Source organism: Musa acuminata, chromosome BXJ1-5 (assembly GCF_036884655.1).
Source record: "Musa acuminata AAA Group cultivar baxijiao chromosome BXJ1-5, Cavendish_Baxijiao_AAA, whole genome shotgun sequence".
Taxonomy (NCBI): Eukaryota; Viridiplantae; Streptophyta; class Magnoliopsida; order Zingiberales; family Musaceae; genus Musa; species Musa acuminata.
Window position 1 is genome coordinate 47,752,273 of NC_088331.1, and position 22,059 is coordinate 47,774,331.

At 48.0% G+C, this 22,059-nt stretch overlaps 4 protein-coding genes across 10 annotated transcripts; 3 read left to right on the top strand and 1 right to left on the bottom strand.

Moving 5' to 3' along the window:
- Positions 1–2,194: 2,194 nt before the first annotated feature.
- On the bottom strand, positions 2,195–3,855 carry LOC135675192 (uncharacterized). The gene is made up of 2 exons (XM_065185466.1): positions 3,549–3,855; positions 2,195–3,147 (listed from the first exon to the last, which is right to left on the bottom strand). Exons 1-2 carry the CDS (start codon positions 3,627–3,629, stop codon positions 2,293–2,295), a joined length of 936 nt encoding a protein of 311 aa, XP_065041538.1. The 5' UTR covers positions 3,630–3,855; the 3' UTR covers positions 2,195–2,292.
- Positions 3,856–5,682: 1,827 nt separating this feature from the next.
- On the top strand, positions 5,683–8,743 carry LOC135674814 (protein SOSEKI 5-like). Its single transcript, XM_065185004.1, has 4 exons — positions 5,683–6,330; positions 6,413–6,482; positions 6,568–7,440; positions 8,304–8,743. The coding sequence occupies exons 1-4, from the start codon at positions 5,838–5,840 to the stop codon at positions 8,461–8,463; spliced, it is 1,596 nt and encodes a 531-aa protein (XP_065041076.1). The 5' UTR covers positions 5,683–5,837; the 3' UTR covers positions 8,464–8,743.
- A 2,831-nt stretch (positions 8,744–11,574) lies between these two features.
- Positions 11,575–12,254, top strand: LOC135675193 (zinc finger protein ZAT11-like). The gene has a single exon (XM_065185467.1). It carries the CDS (start codon positions 11,647–11,649, stop codon positions 12,160–12,162), a length of 516 nt encoding a protein of 171 aa, XP_065041539.1. The 5' UTR covers positions 11,575–11,646; the 3' UTR covers positions 12,163–12,254.
- A 4,610-nt stretch (positions 12,255–16,864) lies between these two features.
- Positions 16,865–21,870, top strand: LOC103986148 (type I inositol polyphosphate 5-phosphatase 8). 7 transcript variants are annotated; one of them, XM_065185007.1, is made up of 11 exons: positions 16,865–17,026; positions 17,851–17,904; positions 17,977–18,052; positions 18,126–18,206; positions 18,321–18,417; positions 18,563–18,670; positions 19,725–20,160; positions 20,226–20,425; positions 20,530–20,638; positions 20,720–20,868; positions 21,226–21,870. In XM_065185007.1, the coding sequence occupies exons 2-11, from the start codon at positions 17,875–17,877 to the stop codon at positions 21,518–21,520; spliced, it is 1,581 nt and encodes a 526-aa protein (XP_065041079.1). In that variant the 5' UTR covers positions 16,865–17,026; positions 17,851–17,874; the 3' UTR covers positions 21,521–21,870. The 7 variants fall into 7 exon arrangements, with proteins under 7 accessions (XP_065041079.1, XP_065041081.1, XP_018681959.2 ...); XM_065185009.1 differs by having other exon boundaries at positions 18,324–18,417; XM_018826414.2 differs by having other exon boundaries at positions 18,129–18,206.
- Positions 21,871–22,059: the final 189 nt, after the last annotated feature.

Sequence of the window (22,059 nt, forward strand, 5' to 3'; positions counted from 1 at the left end):
AGAGAGAGAGGTGTGCATATAAAAGGAGAGGAAGAGAGAGAAGAGGTGGGGACGGACGAAGAGGAGCAACAAGGAAGCTAGAGGTAGGTCGAACATGGCGACCTTGACCCGGCGAGTGGCGGTGCTAGCGCTGTGCTTGCTCCTCTTGGTGGGCGCATCCTCTGGCGCCGTAGTCGACTGCTTTGACGATTGTACGGGAAAAGGGCACTGGAGAGTGCGATGCATCGGCTGCTTCTTCTGCCCTCCAGATCCGATTGCCCGGAACGACCCTCCCGTATGGGAAGGCAAGCCACCACGGCCTCTTCTGTCCCTGTCCTTCTCCTTCTATAAGTGGTGCCGAGCCAGAGTCCAATGCTTCCGTATCGTTCCCCATGTCGATGACCACCGACATGAGGAGTAACCAGTGCGCGTCCTGAACATGACCGACGAGACGCGCATTATGTGCACGACCCTTTCGAATGCAACACAACAATAATTTTTGTGTGCAACACCACATGGTGTGTTCAACTTGTCTCAAACTTTCACCATCAAGAACATGATAGAGACTTATTCCATCAAAATATACCTTATCAAGAGGAATCAATTACATTGGGTTGGGTACATCTAAATTGCTAGTTGAGTGCATTGGTTCAAGGGGTTTTGGGTATTTAAGTATCTTACAATGGGAGATGCACTCGTAAAGTGAGTAATAATATGGGGGATTCTAAGTAAAATCCTCTATAGAATGAATATATAATATGTTCACTTCTGCTTTCCTACTCAGATCATATATTTGGAGGAAATCAAAGTTGTGCATGAAACATTTACAAAAATAAAGGGAAAATATAATTAAAATGCGACAATAATTTATGATAATCAAGTTTTTTTTGGTCCAATATTAAAAGAATTTACAATATATGTTAAAGTCTACAATAAACGAGTAGAAACCAAATCGAACGATATGTCCCATCGACTATCAAAAATTTCACAGCTTTGCAGGAGATGAAGAGGGAATCGCACGGAACTATCATTAATACAATGATATATGTTTGTCCATGACGATGTAGCAGATGTCAAGAAAGACGAGTTGGGTGAGTTTGACAGATTCAACGCCACTGGTTGATTCACGGAGGGCCACAATCCATAGAACGGAGACAACTCAAAGATCGCCAACTTATTGCCTAAGAAAAGGGCCGTGCGCGGTGGATGGATGGACTCAAATTGATGACCGGGCAGTCACGAACGTGTATATATAGAGAGAGGAAAAGAGGAGGCGGAAGAAGGTAAAGAGAGAGAGAGAGAGAGATACATACATAGATCGAGTATGGCGTCGTCGGGCCGGTGCATGGTGGTGGTGGCGCTGTGCTTGCTCGTCTTGGTGGATGTATCCGTCGCCGCATCGAGCGCAATCAACTGCAATCTTGGAACCGATGGGTGCTATGAGGCTTGTCGTGCCAAGGGCCACTGGGAAGTCACATGTTTCGCCTGCAACTACTTTTGCCCTGCCGTCAGCACGGGCTTCATCGGCGGCGGCGGAAGTCTGTCTCTCTCTCTCTATCTATCTATCTCTCTACAGTGTTATATGCCCACTAAGTCCTCTGTCTTTGTCGCAGGTCGCTCTGGCACCAGGGCGCCTTCTCCGACGGCGGACAACAATTGATCAGCCTCAAAATGGCCAGAGAGACGTGCACGTTGACGAACAGAGGCCCTGTATTGCACTCTGCGTTTTCAGTCGATCCTCCTTCCTTCCCTCTCTCTCTCTCTCGCTCTCGCTCTCGCTCTCGCTCTCTCTATCGTTGTTGATCACGTAATGTGCGAGTGTGCACGCCTTTGATCCTATGTAATAAATATCAAGATTTGTTAATGTTCTTTCTGTGTCATTTGATCATGCAGTGGCAGGCAAAGGTAACGTGTTAGAGTTTCCAGGGAAGCACAAGGCAGAGCTGACCCCCTCCCCGCCCCCCCCCCCCTTCTTATAGCCAATCGTGTCCGCCATATCAATATCGATTAAGTATTTCCTTGCGAGTCTACAGAAGGTTTAGCAGAGCAATTTAGACATCTGATGATTAACACAGTATTATTATAATCACCACTTTTGAATCCTCAAGTCACTTTATTTGCACCAATAAAAACATAGCACGATTAGCTTACAAGGAAATAGAGAACACGTATTGGCGTTATATGTAGCGATGTCAAGCAAAAAGAGGGAAGAAAATAGTCGAATGTTATAAACATCATTAAAATACGTGAACATGCATAGATAAACCGAAGACGGATGTCTCCCGATTACTGGTGTTGCTAAACTCCTTCACATCATGCACCTCCAGTGCATCGAGTCTTCTGTATCTTCATGTTCATGCTGTCATGGCTCATGATACATGGCGAGGTCAGCGGCGGCCTCTTCATCGCGTCACCTTGAGAATTCAAGGTTGCCTGCACGCAAACAATAGATGCTCCATCGGATTTCTCATGGTTGATTAAATTCGGAGAAGTACGAGCCGAGCTGCTTGGATTCGGTACGATTTTAGGGGTGAGCAGTGAAGCTGTCTGAGCTTGAACTCCCGGTGGCGGACCCTTAAATGGTTGCGACGGCGGAGGATTGCGCCATCGAGGGAGTGACCCTGCCAAGAGAAGGGTCTGCAGCGTAGGACCTGCTTCTAAGACAGCTTGCAACAGCTTCCCTCTCTGCGGGAGAGGTTTATTCGTGGCAAGGCTATTGATTGTAACGGAAGCTCTGTCCGCTGTGCTATTGTTTGCCGGCGAGCTCCGCTGTTGCACCATAAGCATGTTGCAGGTGTTAGCCATCTTTATGCTTGACGATTCTGGGAAGGCAACGATGCTGTGAGAATTATGGGTGGGAATTCCCGAGAGGCTATCGGATTCGGTGATGTTGGAAGTTGCTCCGGTTTGCCGCATCTGCGGGCTATCAGGCTGGAGAGAGCCTGATAGCATGGGAGAGAGCTCCCCCGCGTTACCTTGTGTGATCTTATCGAGTAAAAGCTGCAGCTGATCCCTTGCTGCGTCTCTTTCGTGGGTGACCACTTGAATTCGTTGGATTAATTGATTGATATCTTCCTCTCTCCTTCTTATCTCCTCCTTAACATTAGCCCGCAGCGACTCAAGTTCCAAGGTGGCACAGAGAAGCTTGTGCTCGAGTCCCTCGGTGCTCTGTTCGAACAAAACGGAAAGATTCAGTAAGGAAACAGAGGTGAGATAGCAGAAAGGAACAGAGGGATGTGTCGAAGAACATACAGTTCTTCAACTACATCACTCGACAACAAGACTCTCATGATTGATTCAGGCACAGATATACTGCGAGATCCAGTGGAAAGGTAGAACTCTAAATAATCCCGTGTACATTTAGAGTTCTACATCACTCGACAGCGCATCACGGCACCACGGTCGCTGATCCGATCCGGCGACCATAACAAGGCAACTCCACGAACGCTACTAAACCCCAATTCAGAAGCAGCAGCGCACACAAGAAAAGCTGATCCATAAAGCATCACCCGCCAAAGTAAAAGAGAAGCCACGCCCATAGAATACGTTAGAGAGGAACAGCGACTGACCTCATGAAAACACAAACCAGAAGCCAAGCCTGCATCCATGGTGACCTCTGCAAGAGCGCAACGATCCACACCTGACTCCATAAAATCTACACCGGCTCCCTTGATGCACACACTCTTTATGTCCTTCTCTAGGCCCGTTAATGCCTACGTAAAAGCCGGTTTGATGTAGCAGTAGTTAGCCGGGAAGAGAAAAGAGGATATTTTTTTCTTCTTTTTCTTTTGTTGTTTTCTGATGAGAAATAAGTTGAATTCTCGCCCCTGCGGAAGCTTGCCGAATAACGTCCTCTCTCTATCTCTCAAGCTCGCGCTCTCCACATGGAGTAAGCAAGGCCTTGAGAGAGAAACTTGTTCAATTATTGAATACTCTCTCTCTCTCTCTATGTAGCTTCATGTCGGGCACGTTAATAGAGTTACTTCATGAGCTCCTCCTTCCACATGCCACGAAGACTTCTCAGAAAGAAACAAGGACTTGTTCAATCTACCTCGCGCCTCCTTTTGGCAACTTGTGTTACCATGTGTCCTAGATTGATTTGATAGTCAACAGCCAACACATGTTGATTTGATTGGCTTATCAGCATCAGTACTATGGGGTTGACTAGTTGTTGAGTCTACGCTAATCATAGACCTACCAATCTACATACACAATCATATGTTTTGGTCCACATACGCTTTTGCTCTTAAGTAGCATGTAAGTTCAGTACACGAGGCTATTCCTTGGCTTATCGAACAGGTAATATCAAGAAGTTGTGGCATGATATACCGAGGAAGATCTAATGATAGAGTTGACCTCCACACTATTATACCTTTCTTTACGGGTCTCTGCCAAACCATACCGAGTGATATGAAAAGCCTATGGCCACAAGGAGTATCATAAAATAAAACCAAGAACAAGTAGAGTCGTAGGGTTTCCGGTGAGAAGAGGCCAAGCCTTGCGAGACAACAAAATCTAGGAGGTCTTGTCCATTGGATCCTGCCATGTTCGAGCTCCTCCTTAAAAAGTCATCTCTAGCTATCTATCTATCTATCTCATATATATTTGTTTATTGGATTTAGTTGGTAACTATACATTTTACTGTCGTGAACTCATGCAATCAGTGGGCTTTGCTGTGGGCTTTTCGTTTTACTGGGACTCCCCCCAGTCGATCCCGGGAAAGTTGTCGACTGTTCGGCGAACCTGAACTGGTGTGGGAAGAGCATCGTCCCGGAGACATCATTGTCTGCGTGCAAGTGGCATCCCCAGTCGTCATCTCTGTGGCTCCACTCTGCAGGTCGCTCGTCTCATCATTCCATACCGGCCATGCCTGATACAGTGTTGGGATCTCTTGAGAATAGAGAGTGACAGGAGGTATCCATTCTTTGTTTCAGTCAAGACGCACAAGTGCATGCTAACATTAGTAGCCTCAGTTTTCTCGCAAGAAAGAAGCTAATTATTCCACCTACTGGACCGATGTGATTTGGCATAAACACGATGATAATGGGACTCAGCCCGAAATAAATGGTTTGGCCCAGCAGACCGTATTGTCAAGGGTAGAGAGAGAGAGAGAGAGAGCGAGACGAGCACTCGGAGCCTTCTCCTCCATTCGTGCCAAGAGTACTCTTTATCAGCCGACACCAGTCGACGCTGTAGTGCAGCGACGGCATCGTGGACTGTTGCTGACCATCTTCTCTTCCGGCGGTGGTGTATTAATGCGACCCCTTTTGACTCCACGGAGCCAACTTCTCTTCCTCCCTTTCTCTTGACAGCAGCAAGTGGACCAAATGCAGCCACCCTATCTTTCTACCCGTTCCTTAAAATATAAGATGAGACCATCCTCGGCTGCGGCGTGCAGCACAAAATGCGCTGCCACCCTCGCAGGCTTCGACGACCCATCTGGCACATAACGATACTCGTTTTACGCTGAACATACACGTCAAAGTACTCAACCAGCAGCCGAGTTGGTGTTTAGTATAGACGTCTTTCGGCGACATGGTTGGTTCCGAGGTACTAATGGCGGTATGCTGCCACAACCCGTGCGTCGGAGTATTTAATGGAGGGATAGGCAATGGTCAAACAGATGGAATGACGTCCAACTTTATGGCTGGTGGTTGGGAGGGGAATTGGATGGCCTTGGCCGCGGCAGTTCCATTTGAAATTTATGCTTGGCCTTGTGTTCAGGCAGATGCACGGTGGAGAGGACATGGTCGCCGGTTACTTTTCAGACGACGAGGGAGCAGCCGATCCTTTACCACGGGAGCGTCTTATGACCTCCAGGAATCACGTCGTACGTCCACTTTCTTGTGCGAATCTTGATGCGCCTGATGACAACCCAACCACATATCCAGGGTTACTGTGAGCCCATGAGGCTTGTTTGGTGGTTTCTTCTTGTCCACGGCACATCCCCACTTGAATCCGCCCGCGTCTCTTCTTTCCAAGCCCTTACCACCGTCCTTTCCCCTCTCCTCCCTCCCTCCCTCCTCTCTGAGCTCCCCGAACGGCGCATCGTCCATGTGCCTATAAAAAGACCGACTTTTCCCCTTGTTTTGCTTTTGTTCGAGCCACGAATCCCTTTGGTGTTGCTCTGCATTAGGGGGGGCTTAATGGCGGCGGCTTCCTCGCGAGGGAGGAGGGAGCCCCTGCGGCAATGGAGGGACCGGGAGACGAGTCCCGAGAGGACCAAGGTGTGGAAGGAGCCGAAGCCGAGGAGGGTCCCCGTGGTGTACTACCTCTCCCGGAATGGCCAGTTGGAGCACCCCCATTTCATGGAGGTCACCCTCTCCTCCAGCCACGGCCTCTACCTCAGAGGTACGCCCTAAAATCCGAGAGCTCCCCATTTTTTCACACTCTGTTCTTGATCTTTTTGACATCTAATATGTTGTATCTTCAGATGTGATCGAACGTCTCAACTTTCTCAGAGGCCAGGGAATGCCCAGTTTGTACTCTTGGTCCTCCAAACGGTAGCGTTGCCTCCGTTTCTACCGCTGTCTTTGCCCCTACCTTCTGCGTGCAATTTCTTCGTTTCATTGGGTTTGGATGTTTCAGGTGCTACAAGAATGGATTTGTGTGGCACGATCTGTCCGACGACGATCTGATCTACCCGGCGCACGGCCATGAGTACGTCCTCAAGGGGTCGGAGCTCCTCCAACCCGTCTCCTCTCCCAGTTCCCAGGACACCATTGCCCCATTTTATGCCTCCGACAAGCCGCTGCCGATCCCCAAATCCGTGCACGAAGATCCCGAAATCTTGCAAATTAGGAAAAAAAGGGCGCCTTGGAGCTCCCTCGACCTCAACGAGTACAAGGTCTACAAGACCGACCTGGCGGTGGAGACCGGCGTCAAGGCTGCGGACGCGTCCACGCAGACCGACGACGGGAGGAGCAGGCACCGGGCCGCTGTTGCCAGGGACGACGGGCGCCGAGCGGAGATCCCGATGGTGGAGGAGGCCGAGCCCCCAACCACCGAGCTGGAGCGGGAAGAGATCTCTCCGCCGCCGTCGTCTTCGAGCCCGGAGACCCTGGAGACACTACTTAAGGCGGACGTACGGGCGTCGGCTTCCGCGGCCACGACTGTGGGGCTCGACGACCACGACCCTACGGTGGGGGGCTATGCAAGCGGGCGGATGCGAGCGTCGGCGGTGCTGATGCACCTGCTGTCGTGCGGCTCCATCAACGTGAAGGACCATCACGGTATCTCGGCGTCGCCGCCGTCGTGCAAGGAGAAGGTTGCGCCACGTGGAGGGTCCGATTTCGGCGGCGCGAAAGTGGCGGACGGCTTGATGGAGGGCAACAGCTTCTCGCGGATCAGGCTGGAGGATAAAGAGTACTTCAGCGGGAGCTTGATCGAGACGAAGAAGGGAGGCGACGGCCGTGCCGACTTCCCCGGCCTGAAGAGGTCCTCCTCTTACAACGCGGACAGGTAAGGCTTTCGTCACCTCAGGGGTTCTTGCACACATCGTTTCTATAACAAATCTGCATCCTTGCTATGATTATTTGTTAATTAATCACCAATTTATTGAGGTAAATGATGTTCTTTGACCTGTGCTGTGCTATGTTTTCGTTCAAACTGACATGATCGATGAAAACGTAGTCATGAATCGACTGAACACTGCTCATCTTCCTTTTCCTTCCCAGTTCTCGATAGCCATGATTAATCTATTTTGGACAAGACAATTTGCATTTTGAGTTGGCTAAGCAGCGTTGTTAGCTCTTGGGATTAATCGTGCCAAAAGCATACTGTAGATTGTTGGTTGGGTAGGCAGAACATGTACTGCACTGCTAGAATGGGTTGGGCTGTGTCAGAAAGTTGCACCTTTTACTCTCATCCTTTTCGGTCACCGCTGCCGGGGAAGCAGGACAGCCTTTTGCCCTGCCGGGTAAGGGAAGGGCCTGAAGCTACCACAGCTGGATTCCCCTGCTGCAGTGTCAGACCAGCCTTGTCTTCCAGTGTGTGTTCGCCTTCTTCAGGTCTTACCACTGGATGAGCCCTTCCCTCATTGAACGCTTGGTCATTCGGATGCTGCCCTTGTCGTCATAATATCTTCACATTCGTGGTCGCAAGCGAAATTTACCTCGTCATCTCACCGTGATGAAGCGAGGTAAACTTCTAATCATCCATCCCATGCTTGCTTAGCAATCTCAATTTATGTTCGAGCAAACCCTGTGAAACAGAGCTCTTCCGCCATGACTCCAATTTTAATCCATGATTGCTTTCGAATGGTCAACGACGTTGTTCATTAACTGTAATGGGCGGTGCTAATCGATGCTCCTAAATGTGAGCAGGTGCTCGAAACTGGAGCTTGCGGAGAAGGAAATCGAGGGCGTCCGTGCCAAATGCATCCCCAGGAAGCACAAGGCCGTGGAAAGGAGAGAGGCAAACGCACCAATCTCGCGCAGCACCCTCGGAAGCAAGAGGATCAACGATGAACCCCGGGATGAATAAGAGTCTTTGGGAGCTAACGTAAGGAGAACGAATCAGTAAGAGACTGCGTCAGCCTTAAAAGCCCCAAAGAACAATAGAGTAAGAATCTGTTCTGCAACCGAGGAGCATTCGTCTCATGTATGTGAATGCTTTCTTTTGCCTTTCCGATCAAGGCACGTTGTTATGCCAACGAGAGAGGCATTCAAGGAAAAGCAACGCAGTTTAGCTCCACGAAACCTCTTTTGCGTGTGTACTAAAAACAAGGCATCGAGAATCACTAACTACTTCTTTGACTTGGTTAGTGGTAGTGCATTGTGACTGACGCTCTCTCTCTCTCTCTCTCTCTCTCTCGCTAGGTATTTAGCTCAGTCCCATGGGCTTACCTTTAATGGCATATGTGACCAAACACTGATGCAGGATGAGAACGACTCACGGCCTACGACGAGGCCCACCAGATAAAAACGAGGGTGTTTCGTAGGGTCTTCCTCTGCTTCCTCTTTCCTCTTGATTCATTCGCTTTCATGTTCTTCCAATTCGCCCATTCACTGTCTGTGTGTTGACAGAACGAGCACAAGTTTGACTTTTGCTCACTTTATTCCTAAATATAAAAGTCAACGTCAACTAGGGAGACAAGGATAGGAAGCCGAACATCGTAGATTGATCGGCCTGTGGTGACTTCGTTCGTTGTGCTTTCTCGATTGCCTTGGCTAGACACACTCTAGAATTACAACTAATAGGATCCCAATATATTGTCGAAGACTAAAAAGAAATAGGAGTTTTGGTCAACAAGAGATGGTTGGTTGGCAGTATGTTTGTGTAAGCAGCAGGGGAATATGATATGTACAATATATATATTGTATTTATTTCAGGACAATATACAGCAGAAATGGATTCCCCGTAGCAGTAGTTGACTTCATAAAGAATGTCTCTCCTGCACCATATGGCCCCGTTGACATTCCCTGCTACTAAATGTATGGTTCAGAGCAGCAAAGTCAGCGCAGAAGTTCTCCTCTCTCTCCGTTTATATTCCCCTTGACACTAAGTCCTTTACACATTTAGCTGGCCCACTATCTCTTTCCTGGATTTAGTAAGCAGCCTCAGCTGTTCTCTGCCATGTTTTAACTCCAAATCGTTGGCCCTCAGGAGCAGAGATGGATAATATAGACTCTGGAATCCGATGGGCATTAACAAGGTTGGGGTATACCCTAGAGACAAGATGCACTCAGCTGCTGTAGCTTTCCATCCATCCAAAGCAGATGAACTTCCTTGATGGTGATTCGAGTAGTACCAACAACTAGCAACATCATCAGTGAAGCCGCGCCAGCCAACTGGTTGTGATATAAAAGATTAAACTGGAAGTGACGCACCTCAAGATCATACTAATCTACTCTCAGGTCGGCGATATCGTGTGGTTCATGTTGTGTGAGTTCCTGGAGTTCTTGCGTCAGTTGGGTGTCTATGTTCATCGACAAGACCACTCAATCCATATAATAAAGCCTTTGCTTCTCTCGATGTCCATTGGATGGATTCAGAAAAATTGCGGCACAGCTGATTCTTTCCGGAGGAAGCGAGAGTACCACAAGTCATCTGCGGCTTTCGGTTGCCTTGTCCTCTTCCTTAATCTATAAATTGAGAATCCTAGAAGTGCAAGGATCCATCTCATTAGTTAATGAAAAAGAGGAGAGTGGTCGTTCCTGCGTTCTGATTCGCCTGCTTTAAACACTCAAAACGCAGCTGCTGGTTTCTGCGAGAGACTTGCCTCGTTTGGAACAGGTTTGGGTGGAGGCCAGCACGTCCAGAACGACAAGGACATGGACCAGTAATGTTGCATTATACTTGCTTCGTCGTCCTATATAATGAATCATTTGACGAGTGTTTAATCCAAGAATAGTCCGATCATTCTATGACCAACCTTAGTGGACTGCAACACAGACGGATGTGCTTGTGCAGATTAATAAGGAAGTAAGGTATCAGAAGGAATCGACTAGGCCGAGGCAGGGTGAGTGTGTTGGTGGCTCTTACGGAAGTCAAATAAGGGAGATGAGCTCTACTAACACGCACGAAAGATCAGATGATTGCCTTTTTCTGGCTGTGGTTGCTTTCGGTCCAAGAAATCAACGATGACAAAGTTTGTAGAGACAGTCATGCATCGTTGGATCATCTCCAGCTGTATGTATATTTGTTGTGGGTCTTTATCCAACAGGAATCAGAATCCAGAGGCCTCAGTATAGAAGGATCTTTCCGTAGGCAAACATGACGCCGTTGAACAAGATTAGGTGGGAGATCGTCCTGATAGATGCAGTTGATGGATCTGTAGTATCCAACTGTTTGAAATTGCGTGCACACAGGGAAAGAAAAAAAGGGAAAAAGAAACAAGGCTCGAAGCAAGTTCTTTCTTTCTAGGAAAAAAAGTCTAAGGTCTTGCCGTAAGTGGCTAATTCTAATTTTGCCGTCCCCCCACCCCCCACAAGGTCCAACTGATAACAGGAGCTTATGACCTTATGCTTCTGCACTGAACTGGTCATGATCTGTCTATTTTGTGAACCTAAACTTGCCTCTGCAACAGATAAGCCTATGTAAGGTTAGTGGTTGGCATGGCAGCATAACAAAGATCAATTAGCAAGTGAAGCTGTATTTAAGTACCAGTTGTAGTGTTCATATATACCTCTCTCTGACTGCAAACGCCAACTCAGTGGAGTCGTCATGGATCCATACCATAGGAGACAGCGGGGGCAAGTTGGCTCAAATGTGAAAGACTCCCAACTACTGTCCTTCCTGTGTTGCCAAGCGCATATCCACTTCCACTCTTTAATTACTATTAGTTGAGTAGCGAAGAACCTTTTGTCCACCGGTGATCACTCTCCCCCTCACTCGACCGGAGAACGCTTGGAACTCTAGAAAGACAGAGACCCATCTTGTGTGCGCGCTGCTGCTGTCATCACTACCTCAGCCTTGCGTGTTCGCCACGAGACGATACGGCCCAACTGCTCCCGGAGACTCGTTTCAACTAGAAAACTGTTTCTGAGGCTCCATATTTGATAGGCACTGCAGTGCTTACGTAAGGAAAAGGCTTTACAACCATAAATACACCAACGCTTTCTTCTCTCCTTTCATTGCTTCCATTCCGTGCGTTCTACTACATCTCACGACCTTTTCCTGAGTGAAACATCCCGCAACGTTTTCGTCTTCTGCTTCCGTTTAGACATGAAGAGATGTGGAGATGGAGAGGAAGGAGATCAGATGGAGAGCGTCAACGTGGCTAACGTTCTCGTGCTTCTCTCTCGTGGCAGCAGCGGCGGAGAGGAGATCATCGACATCTCGTCACGGGCATCTCCGGTCCGTGTTTTCGCTTGCAAGACCTGCAACCGCCAGTTCCCGTCCTTCCAAGCGCTCGGGGGCCACCGGGCGAGCCACAAGAAGCCGAGGCTCGCGGCGGATCGCCAGGGTCAGGTCCATGCGGAGCTCGCGAAGCCGAGGGTGCACGAGTGCTCCGTTTGCGGCCTCGAGTTCGCCATCGGCCAGGCCCTGGGCGGCCACATGAGGCGGCATAGAGCCGCCGCTCCGCAGGCCCTCACGGGGAAGAAGCCCGAGGACAAGAGGACCTTGTGGTTGGACCTGAACATGCCACCGTCGGAGGGAGACGGTGACTACCGGAAGAAGATTTTTGGGTTCGAGCTCGCGGACACAACTCCTTCTATGGTGTTGGACTGCTTTCATTGATCCGCCTATACCTCTGTGTTAATTCCTCGTCTTCTCTCTTGTCGTTCACCACATCTGTGGGATGAATACTAGGCGTGTTTTGAGCTTTTTGATGATTTCTGTTCGAAATTTTATTGATCTTACTGACTATTAATGGATCACGAGCCAATCATGATGAGAAGATTTTGTACAGTATATTGCCTCTGTAATCTGGGTTGTGAATGGAACCCTTCATTTCGACGGTGAAAAGCCAGCAGAGGAAGTTTGACTCCGCTTCATACGTAGTGGCATGACCTAAACAAAAGTTGAAGTGGTGTGCAGTGGTTGCAGAGCGGTCCATAGGTTTGAAGTTTAACGAGTGAATGTAGGTGGTGAATGGGACGGGGAAGTGATCGAGCTTGCCTGCGACTTTCCTCTCTGCTCACTGTGGCAACCTCAAGATGCACACGGACCACTCTCGTCATGCAAGTGCAGGGAACACGCCATGGCGTGGAACTCACGTCCCACGACCTCGTGCGCATGCAGGGCGCGAGACTCCCACGTCTCATCGGCCTCGACATAATTTAAGCTCTCGACCACCATGGGAGCGCCTTAAAGCCCAAAATTGGCGACTAAGCCTGGCCCGAATCGGCAGGCGATCGAGGACGACGACAAACATGCTGCCGCTACACCTCCGTGTGTATTCTGCAGGTCTGCACTCCCATAGCAAGAAGAACAGAGTAGAAGTGCCTCAAACCACTGCCGTGCAGCATCCACAAGCTTCGGATGTCATCACGAAGAAAAAAGAGGCCGGCTGAAACGTTGAGGAAAAACGAGCACAGCCAGCGGCAGAATCGCCCAAAAGGCCGGACAAGTATATGTCTGATTCATCGTCTTAAACAGCCCACGCAGCTGCCGTTATTTGGCGGTAGAGCTATCAGGTTGTCCTCATCCAATCCATAAGAACATTCGAAGCCTGTTCTTCGATCAATGGTGGTGGCAAAGAGCCTCCACCCTCGAGCAACTAAGAGGAGAATCTAGCAAACATGATATACTATCTAGTTTGGGTTGGTTGATCAGAAAGAACTCCGTTGATCTTTTAAGAAGACATTTTTTGTTTTATTCTCATACACCAAGATTCAATTTCTCAAAAAGACTGGGCGATGATGATTCTGACACAAACATTATAAGACGGTGATGGTAGAACAAACTTAAATGTGCTGATACCATGGAGCTATTGGTTCAAGCGATACAACTAATTCCCCACCAAACATTTGATGATCATGAAATGGTTCCACCAAGAACACACGGGTCAATCACACAACAAGCATATTCTCCAACAACAATGCCATAGGCCATAGATTAAGCAGCAAGAACAACTTTTAGTATAAAATGTACCGATGATGAACTAACTCATTTGAGTCTTTGCTAATGATCACAGCCATTGACAAGAAGGGGGGAAGCTTCCAAAACAAGATAATTTGTGGGATTTGTTGTGCATTATAAGGCAAATTTGTTTGATATGATGTTATCTGGAAAAGAATTTATAGAATTATTCTTCCGGTGGAGAGAAGGATGAACATATGAGAGGAGATGGATCATTGCAGAACACGATCAGAGGGAGAGGGAGCCACTCCAAGCCTCAAACGAGGAGAGTCGGTGGCTAATTCCCAGTGGGGCAGAAGGACCTCTCATGATGGATACCTTTGTTTAGGACATGATACTGGCATTTGTCTTCAACAAAGCATGTCTACTTATCTTATGGTGATCAGTGACAGAGATGGTGGGGTTTCCCAAAGCCAATGACAATAAGCATCCTAAAATTCTTGTTTAATTTGTTTAATCTTTATGATGGAATTTGGAGCAGAGTCCATGTCTGACTCTACCAAGAACAAAAGAAGTGCCTGTTCTTGGCGTTTCCATGGACATATATTCCTGTTAGGTGGAACAGATTGGATTGGATCGGATTGATGCTAAATCGTGCAAACTAATTATTTAAAGTTGTAATCAAAATGTATAAAAATATTTGCTTTCTTCTTCTTCTTCTTCTTCTTCTTCTTCTTCTTCTCATCGGTTTATCTCACATTGCAAGTCTTGCAATCATTGGGACATGGAGGAAATCCCTCTCGCGTACTGTTGTACAGCAACACGTCCTTGAATCGTGATGTAGTTATCGAGAAATCGACAGGGGGAAAAAATTATGGACCGAGTTCACCGAGAATCCCTCTTCGCAATATTTTTCTCTCTGATATAAAGCCTTCAACAATGACGGAAGTGGGCACCGGAGATTTCCCCAACCACTCGTTGTTTGCTGTTGGTGTCATCCCGAGAGTGCTGCCAATTGGATGTTTGTCCTGAGGGATTACTTTCATCCCTGAATCCGATCGACGTTTTTCTTTGATCGAAAACGAACCCTCCATGATATGGACTTTGGGTACGATGAACGATACTCCCAATTCATTGTGTTTGGTTTCACTGAAAATGGACTTTGGTGGACTGCAGTACTCCCGCATCATCATCATCATCATCATCATCATCATCATTTACGAGTGAGCAATCGAGAAGAAGACGCCAATTATTTGATTTGACGGCGTAGGACTGGGCTCGAGCGACTGGCGAGCAACCAAACACGCTTGCTGTTGTTAGTGTTCTCCAAACCCGTGGCTAGAGAGAGAGAGAGAGATGCAGATGCGAGGAAGGCCGAGGTCACGATTGTCAGGTGCTCCAATGCATTCGTCGAGTTCAGATGCATTGGACTGCGTTGCGGAAAACATAATTGTCATGATCTGCTCACCCTTACTCGTTACAATGTTATCACCGCTAAAAATTCTAAACATGATATTTGACATAATACTTGTGTATGTTCATGTTTTCTATTTGTTCATACTTTACCCAGCATGTAGAGGAACGGTCGAAGGCTTAACAATCATATTTTAGTTAGATTTAATGGTCTTTTTAGGCTTATACATAAATATTGTGTCATGTAGAGATATTCGGTCTGTAGTGGACCATTTTGATCATTTATTGTGTAATTATTCAAAATTTGTAAAGTCTGTTTGTAATTTACATTATCTATGAGGTGTTTTTGGAAATGTTTGCTTGTGGATCCCGAGTAAGACGTTTTCTCTAACCCGTTTTTTCTTTTGTAGGTTCTAAGGGACCATGGGAAGCTTCGAGGAGACTGATCTTTACGAATGGATATGCATAGATGCCGTACGACTTAGGCAAAACCGGCTAAATCTGTAACATATGATATCTAGGGGGACTATGTTGAGAGTAGTCAGCATATGCGTGATTATTTGGGGAAAAACATACATAAAAATATAGGTGTTTTTGGAAATGTTTGCTTGTGGATCCCGAGTAAGACGTTTTCTCTAACCCGTTTTCTCTTTTGTAGGTCCTAAGGGACCATGGGAGGATTCGAGGAGACTGATCTTTACGAATGGATATGCATAGATGCCGCACGACTTAGGCAAAACCAGCTAAATCTGTAACATATGATATCTAGGGGGACTATGTTGAGAGTAGTCAGCATATGCGTGATTATTTGGAGAAAAACATACATAAAAATATAGGAAAAAAGAGTCGACAAAACCATGGATGGATACCCGATGACGACACGCCAACACCACCACAAAATTAGTGTAGAATAGTTCTACTACACAGCTTGATCATTTCCGTCATGAGCGTACGTCAATCATGCATCTTAATCGCTAATTTGGACAGTACTACTTGTTAGATCGTTGTTCATACATGTTCTGTGAGAATTATCCCCCTTCTCTTTCCTGATACGATCTTGCAGAAAAGAAGTCCATGTTGGACGTCATCTGTCTCTCGGCTCTGCAGATGGTTTCGCGCACAAGCTTAGTTGAGAGGAAGATGGACGCCACGGTAAAGCACCCTGTTTACATCCCCAGCCGGATCTGCTGGTTCTATGTTTACAAACACAAATCTTCTACCTCAGCCTTGCATTCATGTTCAGGGATACATGTCTTCCGGGCATCCTCCTTGTAGATATCTTAGGTAGTTTGACTCGATTTGCTCATCTCTATGCCACAAGATTTCAAAAAAATCGGCTGTGATCTTGTTGCCACTGCTGCGAACACGGTGATAGATTGCCTATCCGAGAATGGACTAGAGGAGAAAGCAACGCAGAGTCTGCTTGGGCTCCCCATCCTTGTTGCTTCCCCGGTGGTGGTTCCATACAAACCACCAAAATCTGACTCTATCCTCTCCCTTCGAACCGTCCATTTCCTTCATGCGTTCGCTTTGGATTTATTTCATCTCCTGATGCAGTCGGTCTCGATCTACGACGACCTGCTGAGGACCACAAACAAGAGACCAAAAAAAAAGAAAAAGGAAAAGGATATTGATAGATTATCGCAATAAAAGATAAATAGTTATTATTATTATTTTCCTCATATACATTATAATGGACCGAGGAGTGACCCAGGAATAGGAGATGACCGGTTCCATGCAAGTCTACCGTCAACAGGGTAACATGTGGACAGGCGGATTCCAAGTAACAGCCATACCAGCACTCGTCTCTCTCGCTATGTCTGGCCGTATCCAACGGATCGATCTGGACCGTCTGATGCGAAGGAATACGATGTACGGAACCGTATTAGCCGGCGTAGAAGCAATAATAACTACTATTGTAAATAATAATAATAATAATAATAATAATAAATAAACCTTTTTAAAAGCCACTCCCTCCGTCGCGGATGCCATGCGATGTGGCCACCTTAGTCTACTAAAACTGCGCCTCGCCATTCACCTCTCTCTCTCTATCGACTTCGCCTGACTCATTCGATTTAGGGCTGCCGAGAAGGGAGGAGGAGGAGGCGGACGAAAGGTGAGCCGCTCCGCCGAGATCTCTTCTTCCTCGCCTTTTCGTTGGTCCAAAGTAAGATTTCTGCACTTGTTGACTCTCTCTCTCTCTTTCTTTCTCTAGAAAAGGAGCAAACTTTATTGGTTTCTTTGTGTAGTTGTTAGAAAGCGTAACTCGGGTGCATGTAATATTTGTGTTCTTCCGGCAGAGAAACGTGTGTTGAAAAGATTTCTTGCCGTACGTTTGCTTTCTTCTTGAGAGAAGATAAAAGATATGTCTTGGACAATGTCGATAATGATGAACTGGGGAGCCATCTCCCGTTCTTGCCGTTCTGATTCGTCCTCATGCAGTATATATCATGATATGCGGGACATCAATCGGGGGAACGAAGATCTATTAATCGTACAGTGGAATTATTCCGCATTTCATTCTATAGGTTGTCAGAAATTTCCAGATCGTAAGCCTTTTACGAAACCATTCGTTTCTTATTTCCCCAAGATTTCTTCTCTGTCCTGCCATCACAAATCATGCTTCTTCTTCTTCTTCTTACTCTTATTCTACTTAGAACACTCATGATTTGATGGTAAAGTGGTGGGAGACACAGGGTCAAAGCTCGTTAGCTTCAATCTCTGGCTTCCTTCCATTTCGTGCCTGTCCATAAATCTACATATGTCTTTGGCAATTGGTCGTAGGAGAAAGCGAGTTAGTCTCAAAAGCCACTTTACGGTTCTGGTTAACTACTCCGACCTTCCGCACCTTTTTCTTCTCTTCTCTGTACAGAGTGTCAAAAGCTTTGTCAGAGGAGGGGATGGGATGGCTTCCTTTTCCTTGCGTCGTTTCGTGTCCTTGTTCGTCATGCTCCGAAGATGATCGATCGTTTTGATTCTCTCCTTCCACAGGTGTGCGTCTTCCTCGTCGGAGCAATGGGACGAGAGCCAACTCTGATACAAAAGGTGAGACTTCTCTTACAGAAACAAACCACGGTAGAGTTTCCCAACTCATGTCAGATGTCCTCTGCCCTCCAGTCTTATTCTTGGCCCAAGACTGTAGTCCGGAAATGGCTCAACTTGAAGACCTCAGAGATCTGTTCTGAACGCAGCAGTAAGTCCGAGTCCTCAGATTGCCTCCTGTTCCTGTCATCGAATTACTTGACATCTTTCTCCTTGGATCAAAGCAGAGAAGAACGGAGATGTACAGAGGAGGAAGAGCTGTTCGGACAAGGACAGCAGCGTGCTCAGGAGAAGGGACTTGCCAGGTACTCCGCAGCTACTCGACAACATAACCCAACTCCTCTCTCAATCATCTGCAAAGCATTAACGAGACAACTCCAAAGGTTTCAGTCTTTTCAATTTCTTTTTCTATGAATTAGTAGGTGGATGGCTGGCGGAGGGCCGTGACAATCTCGAGCCTCCCCGCGTGCCGAGCTACTCGCCAACTGGCTCTTCTCCGCCCATCGACAACCTCCGGTAAGGGGGCACTGATCCCACAGAGAATATGTTGGAGTTGTTGCCGTCGCATTTGTTTAATCCCCCGTGAAGCCATGGACTAATTAACTCATCGACTTGTGTCGCACATGCCGCCGCTGATGATGACGACGATTGATGCGGGTAGGATGGTCGTAGGGACATGGAACGTGGGAGGGCGCCCGCCCCACTGTGGGCTCAACCTCAGGGATTGGCTTATGAGCACGCCTTCCTCCCCAGACATCTATGTCCTCGGGTATCTCTCTCTCCTCTACATATATAGTAGTATGCAGCTCTGCCTTTAGTTTTCTTACATCCAGCTTTAGCAGCTGCTAATCATGATGATTCCCTCGCTTTCATCAACTTCTTTCCCGAAAGGAAGAACCTTTTAGTGATAGCTTATTCTACACAACCGCAAAAACACCTGCCACGGTCACAGATGGCTTGTTTAAGTGGAGGACTGACTGCATAAAAAAATGGGGGCATCAATCTAACCACAAAACGTGGTTGCGTTTTGTGGGCTGGAACCATTAACCCCTATAGATCCTCGTGCTGCTGCATGCATCCATCCAATTGCAGTCTCCAGCAGCAGCACGAGGATCTATCGGGGTTAATGGTTCCAGCACTAGAGATTGGAAAGCCAGCTGGTGGAGCGATGAAAGATGCTGATAACGAGCCAATACCACTAGCATCTCTGTCCCGTTTCTCTTCTGCTCCTTTTTCTCATATCCCGTGTAGCCTTTTCTTATCACCACTATATGCTCCGAGTGGTCTCTTATCGTCTGGCACATGGTATTACGGATGGATGATGTGAAGCAGAAAGGCCAAGTCCTTTCGACTGCCATCCCTTGTGCCACCCCCCATGCCACGCACAAAGCCTGATGAACTGGAAAGTTGCTTCGCCGCAGTAGCACTCCAGCAGTAAGAAGACATGATGTTAAGCGAGTCCTACTACGTGATGAATGGAGCTCAATTTTGTTGGACTCTTAATGATGTGCCGCTGTATCGCATTTGACACAGATGGGACTGTGATTACTGATTGAGATCAGCGTCCTTTCTCGTCTGATAACTACGGTTATCACTCACTCTCCTCGAGTGATGTTCGATTTCAACAAGACATGTCGCTTGGCTTCTTAATCCCATCGGCACCGACAACTCGTAATGAAAGCATTTGCATCGGTATCAGTTCGAAGGAGAAGGCTGAGGATTTGGGGTGCTCTGTATAATTCTGGCCGTGTGCGACACGATCTCGTCGCGGCGGACTTTGTGGCACCTGAATCGCCCATGTTAATCCTGTCCTTCTGCTGCAGGTTTCAGGAGATCGTCCCCTTGAACGCCGGGAATGTGTTGGGCCCCGAGGACAAAGGCCCCGCCTGCAAATGGCTCTCCCTCATTCGGCAGGTGCTGAATCCCCCCGGAATCCACGGCGACGCCTCGGAGTCCGACTCCCCGTCGGCTCAGAAGCCGCGGGTCAGCTTCTCGGATCTCTTGTCCATGGAGCTGGAGCTGGAGGAGCCCGAGGACGAGCTCGCGAGCATGAATCCCAGCTCCAGCAGCGGCGGCGAGTCGCCGGATCTCTACCTGGGATCGATCACGCCGCACCGCGGGGGTTACTGCCTCGCCGCGAGCAAGCAGATGGTGGGCATCTTCCTCTGCGTGTGGGTGCGAGCCAGCATCATGCACCGCATCAGCGCCCTCGAGATCTCCTGTGTCGGCAGAGGCATCATGGGCTGCATGGGGAACAAGGTTCGCCCACCTTGCTGTTCACCAACGCCATCAAGTAGCTCCTGACACGCCTCGCCCGCCTGCAGGGATCGATCTCGATCAGCATGACTCTGGAGCGAACCACGTTCTGCTTCATTTGCACGCATTTGGCGTCAGGAGAGAAGGACGGCGACGAGGTCCGAAGGAACTTGGATGTCGCGGAGATCATGAAGAGAACTAGATTCCAGCAATCACATAGGATCGCAGGGCCAGCGCCATATCTACCGGAGACAATTCTGGAGCACGAGTAAGCCTCCGATCGAGCTTCTGAAACAAAAAAGTACCTCGTTGGAACTGATGTCTCTTTCGTCATCGTCGGGCTATTCCACTGACCATTAATTCAACTTGCAGCAAGATTATATGGCTCGGAGATCTCAATTACCGATTGGCTTCCACGAACAGCGACACCCATCAACTGTTGCAGAGGAATGACTGGGAAACCTTGTTGCAGAAGGACCAGGTGAGAGAAAGATACGCGATAGAACTGGGAAATCTGTGTAAGAGCAAAACTAAGCTTCTACGTCGTGTCATGTACTCGCAGCTTCTGATAGAACAGAGAGCCGGACGTGTGTTTGCCGGATGGGACGAAGGGAAGATATATTTTCCTCCGACATACAAATACCTTGCGAATTCTGACATTTACGCCGTCGATCAAGCAAAATCGAGAGAGAAAAGGCGCACCCCTGCTTGGTAATCCCCCATCATCCTTCTTCTCCTTTCTATTCTTCCCCGACTTTGAACTGCATAGATTAGAGTTACGTTGTTGTGTCGTTCGATGTGTTGACCGTGTCATACACGTCCTGTAAACTAATAGCGGTTGCTGGCATTCCAAGTAATTGAGTTTGACCAGCCCATTCCCATGGCGAGCATGCAATATAGCTACCACCGCAGCTCATCTACATGCTCTTCTTCATCAGCAGGGCTGTTGTTTGTAGCAGAGAACACCACAAGTATCACATGACAGTGGTAACAAAGAAGCAGAGAGAGAGAGAGATGTCCTGTTTCCAGTATCCAAGTTCTAATGTCGTGCGGTGGTTGATGAAACAGGTGCGATCGTATACTGTGGCGGGGGAAGGGGATGAAGCAAATGAGTTACGTGAGAGGGGAATCGCGGTTCTCCGACCACCGCCCGGTCTACTCCCTCTTCTCTGTACTGATGAACGACGGCCTGTTCGACCACGGCGGGGTGATGACGGCCGAAGAGCATAAAGCAGCCGACGTGGATTCAAATAGCAGCAGCCCCCTGTCGTCGTCATCGCGAGGGAAGGTGCAGGCCGAGGAGCTGTTCCTCGTAGCAACAGCACCGAAGCCACATGGAAGCCGACGGGTTCCGAACCTATAACCATCCTATTCTTCTTTCATTAACCAATACAAACGAAGAAAGAGATGGAAGCCAAGCTGTGCTCCGCGAAAAGCCAACGAGCGGCATTTGCTCGGTTAACCAAACACTAAGCGGACGCCGCGGCGTGTCAAGGGGAAGCCAAAGGCGACGGCCTTTGCGCGTGCAATGCCGACCTCGTGCTCGCAGGTTTGTCTCGAGAAAGACGTAGCTGTTGTAGCCCCCAAATCGAGGAGGGAAACTCGATGCTTTCATGTTTTTTGATGATGAAGAAACAAAAATGTGGTGAAGCGATTGATGAGTTAACGGAGAAGTATGTAAAGCATGGCAGCTCGAGTTGCATCTTTTCGTCAGCTTTTGCAGGCAGGAGACCTGTTGCGTTCCGCATCGGCTCGATTCTTCCATTACCTTTGGCTGGTACGGGAGCATGTTGAGCTGCTCTCGTCTCGCAGCCATGCGTTATCGATACCGTCGGCAAACATGCAATGACATCAAAGGCTAATGCAAACAGAAGATATGATCATTAACTTGCTGAGCATAAA